The sequence below is a fragment of the Phyllobates terribilis genome, unplaced genomic scaffold, assembly GCF_046119375.1.
Source record: "Phyllobates terribilis strain yellow unplaced genomic scaffold, ASM4611937v1 Scaffold_5__5_contigs__length_657084704, whole genome shotgun sequence".
Taxonomy (NCBI): domain Eukaryota; kingdom Metazoa; phylum Chordata; class Amphibia; order Anura; family Dendrobatidae; genus Phyllobates; species Phyllobates terribilis.
The window spans coordinates 288,824,386-288,831,326 of NW_027362765.1; the positions used below are offsets into that span (position 1 = coordinate 288,824,386).

At 41.7% G+C, this 6,941-nt stretch overlaps 1 protein-coding gene across 2 annotated transcripts in view; it reads left to right on the forward strand.

Annotated features, from left to right (window-relative positions):
* LOC141272989 (uncharacterized) overlaps window positions 1-6,673 on the forward strand; it is a 62,223-nt gene extending 55,550 nt beyond the window's left edge. For both annotated transcript variants that reach the window (XM_073684254.1, XM_073684255.1), the window contains exons 7-9: window positions 327-424; window positions 553-664; window positions 5,072-6,673. In XM_073684254.1, the coding sequence (XP_073540355.1) occupies window positions 327-424; window positions 553-664; window positions 5,072-6,219 (1,358 nt within the window). In that variant the 3' untranslated portion in view covers window positions 6,220-6,673. The remainder of the gene's footprint in view (window positions 1-326; window positions 425-552; window positions 665-5,071) is intronic.
* Window positions 6,674-6,941: the final 268 nt, after the last annotated feature.

A 6,941-nucleotide genomic window follows, 5' to 3' on the forward strand; every position in this document is an offset into this window, starting at 1 on the left:
ATGTAACTAAACTTATAGATGTTTTCTTTTCTAGAAATATTAAGTCCTGTAGGTAGATTAGCGGTAGTTCGGATCTTGAAACACTGTCCATTCAAAAGACTGTACAGAAGCGCCCAGGGGTGTATTTATTGTCAAGGGTTTTGTCTCTGTGTACTGCTGTGCGCGTGATTATACAGAAGTGATTAATGGGGGTCTTAGGTTCCTTACTGATCTATGTAAAAAAAAATTAAAGTTTAATTACATTTTAATTGTAAAGGAGAGAGGTGATCTGAGAATCCTGTTCTTTGTACATGAATATTATAATTCACTGTTCGCATTTCCTACAGACGAATTTAGTCCAAGAAATCCACCTGAGGGACATCTCAGGTCTTTGTATTCCCACGGTTATCCAAAGGAGGATCACAATATCCCACAGAATTATCAGGTAGATGGATTAAAATTGTGAGAACCTCCTGGTCAGTCAAAATAACGTAGTCTTAGATTTTTGCTGCTTTTAGAAGAATACGTTGAACTTCTCCAAATGTCTTCTCAGTTATACATATGTCAAATCAGGGTGAAGAATTCTCTGATGTAAAAGTGGAGAGAATAGCGGAAGAAGAGGGGGCGTTTGTGAAAGGTGTGCAGCTGTGGAAGGAGGAACAAATTCCAGTATTTCTTGGCAAAGGTTAGTAATAAGCCTAAGCAGACTACTCCTTCACCTACAGTGAAGGAAATAATTATTTGATCCCTTGCTGTTTTTGTAAGGTTGCCAACTGACAAAGACATGAATAGTCTATAATTTTAAGGGTAGGTTAATTTTAACATTGAGACAGAGAGAGAGTATCCAAAAAAAATCAAGAAAATCATATTCTATGAATTTTAGATACATTTATTTGCATTTTGCAGTGAAAAATAAGTATTTGATCCCCTACAAACCATTGAGTTCTGGCTCCTACAGACCAGTTAGACGCTCCTAATGAACTTGTTACCTGCATTAAAGACAGCTGTCTTACATAGTCACCTGTATAAAAGACTCCTGTCCACATACTCAATTAATCAGTCAGATTCTAACCTGTACAACATGGGCAAGACCAAAGAGCTGTCGGGGACAAGATCATAGACCTGCACAAAGCTGGAATGGGCTGCAAAACCATAAGTAAGACACTGCGTGAGAAGGAGACAACTGTTGGTGCAATAGTAAGAAAATGGAAGAAATACAAAATGACTGTCAATCAACATCGATCTGGGGCACCATGCAAAATCTGACCTCGTGGGGTATCCTTGATCATGAGGAAGGTGAGAGATCAGCCTAAAACTACACTTGTTAATGATCTCCAGGCATCTAGGACCATAGTCACCAAGAAAACCATTGGTAACACACTACTCCTTAAAGGTTTAAAATTCTGCAGTGCCGACAAGGTCCCCCTGCTCAAGAGGGCACATGTGCAGGCCCATCGGAAGTTTGCCAATGAACACTTGGATGATTCTGTGAGTTATTGGGAGAAGGTGCTGTGGTCAGATGAGACAAAAATTGAGCTCTTTGGCATTAACTCAACTCGCCGTGTTTGGAGGAAAAAGGATGAGTACAACCCTAAGAACATCGTCCCGCTGCGGAAACGCTTAAAAAACGCATAGTGGGCACACAGCTTAAAGCTTCATTGGGGGATGCAGGAAACCATGGGAATGCTGTTCAACACCGTGCGGGCTAGTGTGTTTCTGCCCTAAAAAAGTACTGAGCCCTGCTATGCGGGATTCGCTCTCTGAGGTCCCTCCCCATGACCCCTCCGGTTCTGCATGAACGTACTGGGCAAGATGGTAGCCTCAATGTAAGCTTTTTCTTCTATCAAGATGGGATAAGTCCGCTCACTGTCTGGACTGGCTTCTCACACTTCCTTCCCGGATCAAGAAGTCTCTGGAATGGTGGAGACGCTCCCCCGTCATCTGTCGCAGAAGATTGTTTCTGCCAATGACTTGGAAGGTTGTAACAACGGATGCCAGTCTGCTCGGTTGGGAAGCAGTGTTTCAGGACCTAACAGTACAGGGCAATTGGAATACTCAAGAACTGTCCCTTCCTATCAACATTATGGAACTCAGAGCAATCCTCCTTGCTCTTCTTCACTGGCAGAACCTTCTCTCCAGCCGCCCGATAGGAGTCCAATCCGACAATGCCACAGTGGTGGCATATATCAACCACCAAGGAGGAACAAATAAAGTGTTTACTTTTTGTCTGTGTGTTTATTTAACTCTTTACTTTACTTTAATTAAGTTTGGTCATGATAAGGTCTGATTGACACCTTGACATAACCAAACAAAAGAGCTAGGTGTCAGCTAGTCCCATTCACCCAATCTTCATTAGCATTTCTATTTATGTAATTTATGTGACTGCTGTGAGCTGTTAATTTTAGCCTGGGAAGGTGCCATTAGGCAAACATTTTCCCTGGCCATAATTAGCATCTCACAGCTGGTTCGTTAGCTGCCAGGAACAGCAACCAGCAGCGCTTTGGACACAACGTATTTATGTGCATTTATTGCGTGTTCTAATGCCGCACTTTTTTTGTCGGTACAAGTGAATCCACCGCTTATAAGGAGACTTCAGTCAGTCAAAATCTGCAGCAGAGACTAGCGTGTCCGCTACAGAAATTGATATGCTGCGGGTGAGTTTGGGTATGTGCCCACGGTCAGGAGCCGCTGCAGGTTTGACGCTGCGTGTTTATACAGCGTCAAACCCGCAGCATCCAGATGTTACAGCATAGTGGATGAGATCTCTAGAAATCCCATGTTCACTATGCATGCATCAGAGGCTGCGGATTTCCCGTGGACACTGATATGCCGCACGTCTTTCAGGACCGCAGCATGTCAAATTCTCTTGCGGAGTCGCTAGTCTGCGCAACAGAAATTTGACCACTAGAATGTATTGAATGTGGTAAATCCGCATGGTTCAGTGAACACATGGGGATTTACCTACGTCCAATAGAATGCAACGTTTTGGACGCAGAAACAATATGCGTCCAAAGCGCTGCTAAGACCGGATCGTGGGCACAGAGCCGAAAATGTAAAAAAAAATGGTGTGGGCTCCCGCATCATTTTTATAACCAGCAGAGGAAAAGCCGACCGCTGAGGGCTGATATTAGTAGCCACGGAAGGGACCATAAGCCTAAAATGTTCCCTGGCTATTAAAATCAACCCACAGCTGTTTGTTTAGCCTTTACTGGCTAGATTACAGGGGGACCCCAGAAAAAAAGTTGGTGTGGGGTCCCCCTATAAAATCTAATCAGCAAAGGCTAAAGTAGAAAGCTGCAGGCTGATATTAATAGCCAGGGAAGGAGTCATGGATACTAGCCCCCCTCCGCGGCTATTAATATCACCCCTCAGCAGTCCCAGAAATGGCGCATCATAAGATGCGCCAAATCCGGCGCTCAGCCTCGCTCTTCCCACTGCCCTGTAGCGGTGGCAATGGGGTTGGGGGTTCACGTCGGCCTTGTATTGGTGGCTGACGTGAAGCCCAGGTTAGTAATGGAGGGCGTCTATAAGACGCCCCCATTACTAACCGCGTAGTAAAGTGGTCGGCACTTTTTCAATAAAACACGGCCAGAATAAAGTATTTTAATAAAATAAAACACACACAGTTCTACAATTTTTATTATTACACGTCTCTGCAAAGCCCTCGATCTCCTGAAAAAACGTAAAAAAACAAACATATCCCTCACCTGTCCGCATATCCCTCACCTGTCATTGACGCAGTCCACGTACCGCCGCGTGTCCCGCGGTGATCTGGGTCACTTGTACAGCAGTGACATCAGCCATCACTGATGTCACTGCTGTAGAAGACAGCAATGTACACTGACAGGGGTGTAAAATCACCCCCTGTCAGTGTACATTGCTGCAGGAGGTCACTAGGGTTGGTAATCAGCTGATCAGTGCCGGCAGCGATCAGCTGATGGTCATGTGACCATCAGGTGATCGGTGACGTCAGCGCAGGTCCCGGAAGCACAGTATACTGTGGGGCGCGAGGCCGCCAGGCTGAAGACATCGCCAACGGGGACCAGCAGGACACCAGGGGCCGCCGGACAGGTGAATATACTGGTTTATTTTTTTATTTTTACTTTTTTTTTTTTTTTTTTTTTACTACCGCGGGCTAGGAAGAGCATACTACTGCTCCTCCCATCCACTCTGCCCTTGCTTTTATCAGCCAAAGCGGCGATCGGATGAGAGGAGTAATAGCCTCCTCTCCCGACCCGGGCACCACCCATAGCGCGATTATGGTGCGATTTTGTGCCTATTGATTTTCATTGAAACACAGCAAATACGCATGTATAGATATTATACATGCGGGTTTGCTGCGATTCAATGCAAGTCAATGGGCGCAAATTTGCGGCGGAATCACGCAATAAATGGTCCTGCTGCGTTTTTTGCCGCAATGGTAATCCGGAGCTGAAATTTCCACATCATGTGCACAGCACATGCGGATTAACATTGCTAGCAGACCTATTAACAAGCGGTTTTAATGCGTTTCTGCGGCGGAAAAACCGCATCGTGTGCACATACCCTTAAAGTGATTTTCTTCTAATAACTTCCTGAGCAGGTGCTTCTGTTCTTTCCTCTCATTTTTCCAAGAGTCATAACTTGTTTTATTTTTTCTTCTAAATAATTTAATGAAGGCTTATTATTTTTGGCTGAGTTGTAGTTTTGAATTAGATCATTCAGCTTATACAATGTACTGGAAAAATGTGAAAAAATACCAAGTGTCATGAAATTGTGAAAAAAAACTCTGTACAGTTGTTCTAAAAGCATCAGAAAAACATTATTTCCAAATGACCCAATCCACCTGTAAAGTGCACTAGTGTTAGCTGCTTTGAAACAAATTTATATTCTTTAAAATCAGCATTGAAAATTTATGTAATTTTTATTGCAATGCAGAATTACCTTCACAGTTTTGTTGAGGCTGGGTGTACGTTATAAATGTGGCCAATGAATGAATGTAGTCGTGACTAAAGATGAAATGTTATACCAAGGACTTAGAATAGGATTTTTTTTGTTTACTTAAGTCTAAAAAACTGAAAATAATAATCCTATCCATTTTTAATCTTAACAGATCATCTCAGCAGGACAACAGAGGGGAACTGCCTGTTGTCACATAAAGCAAAAGATATGCAACATTCTTCAGTAGAAAACTTAATTACCCTAACTGTATATCCAGGCAACCACATTATAGATTTGTCATCCAATTCCCCAAATTATAAGGAACCTTCTGAGCAATCAAAGATTGTTACTCCAAGTACAGATTACAGACGGAACAAAATGTTTCAATGTGGAGAATGTGGGAAACTGTTTACAAAAAAGTCAAATCTTTTTGTACACAAAAGAATTCACACTGGGGAGAAGCCATACTCCTGTGCACAGTGTGGAAAATGTTTTACCCGTAAATTTAGCCTTGACCAACATGTGAGAACTCACACAGGACAGAAGCCTTTTTCATGTTCAGAATGTGGGCAAAGCTTTGTTCAGAAATCATTACTTTTCAGCCATAAAATGATACATACAGGGGAGAAACCAGTTGAACTAACATGTTTTGAATGTGGTAAATATTTTACCAAGAAATCAGGTCTTGCTGAACATCAGAAAATTCACACAGGGGAGAAGCCATTCTCTTGTTCTGAATGTGGAAAAGCTTTTATTCAGAAATCAGGTCTTGTTGAACATCAGAAAATTCATACAGGTGAGAAACTACATAAATGTTTGGAATGTGGGAGATGTTTTACCCGGAAATCAAATCTTGTTAAACATCAACGATTTCACACAGGTGAGAAGCCATACCCATGCTCAGAATGTGGGAAGCGTTTTACCCAGAAATCCGTTCTTGTTGAACATCAACGTATTCACACGGGAGAGAAACCATTTTTATGTTCAGAATGTGGAAAACGGTTTACACAGAAATCAGATCTTGTTGAACATCAGAGAATTCACACAGGCGAGAAGCCTTATTCTTGTTCCGATTGTGGAAAATGCTTTATCACTAAAGTAAAACTGAAGGTTCATCAGAGAATTCATACTGGGGAGAAGCCATTCATATGTTCTGAATGTGGAAAAGGCTTTACTCAAAAATCACATCTTATTAAACATCATCGATTTCACTCAGGGGAGAAGCCATTCGCATGTTCTGAGTGTGAAAAGTGTTTTTCCAAGAAATCAAGTCTTGTTTATCACCAGAGAATTCACACAGTGGTGATGCCATATTTATGAACAGAATGAAGAAAATGTTTTACCGAGGAATCGGCTTGTCCGCCGTCAGAAAGTTCACTTTGAGCAGCTGTGCTTGTGTTCAATATGTAGGAAAATGTTTTTGGAACTAATAAAGAATGCGGGAAACGTTTTACCCATACATAAGTTCATGTTGAACATCATTGAACTCACACGAGAGAAACCATTTTTATATTTAGATTGTAGAAGACGGTTTACATTGAAATCAGAACTCATGAACATCACCGAATTGACGCAGAGGAAAAGTTTTATTCTTGTTGATTGCCAGTTCATACTGTTTATTTTTTTACAAGAAATCTGGTCTTGTTTATCACCAGAAAATGCACAAAGAATTCATGATCAGAATATTTTACCTAGGAATTAGAGCTTGTTCAGCATCAGAGAATTCCCACAAGGAGGGGCTGTTTTCGTGTTCATTATGTGGGAATTGTTTTAGGACCAAATAAAAACTTTAAAGAAATTAGGTATTTTATGCATTCTTTCATTCATAAAAGTGTTCTAAATAGTGAAATGAACCCAGATTTGCTAAGCCACCAAATGATAATGTCAACTGGGCTTGTCATATATTGAGCAAAAGAATCAATGGAATTGTTCACTACTTTGATATCGATGATGTATCTTCATAATAGGTCATCAATATCAGATTGTTGGAGTGTCAACACCCACCCATCAGCTAATATTCACCTCTGATGGCAGCCAGAAGT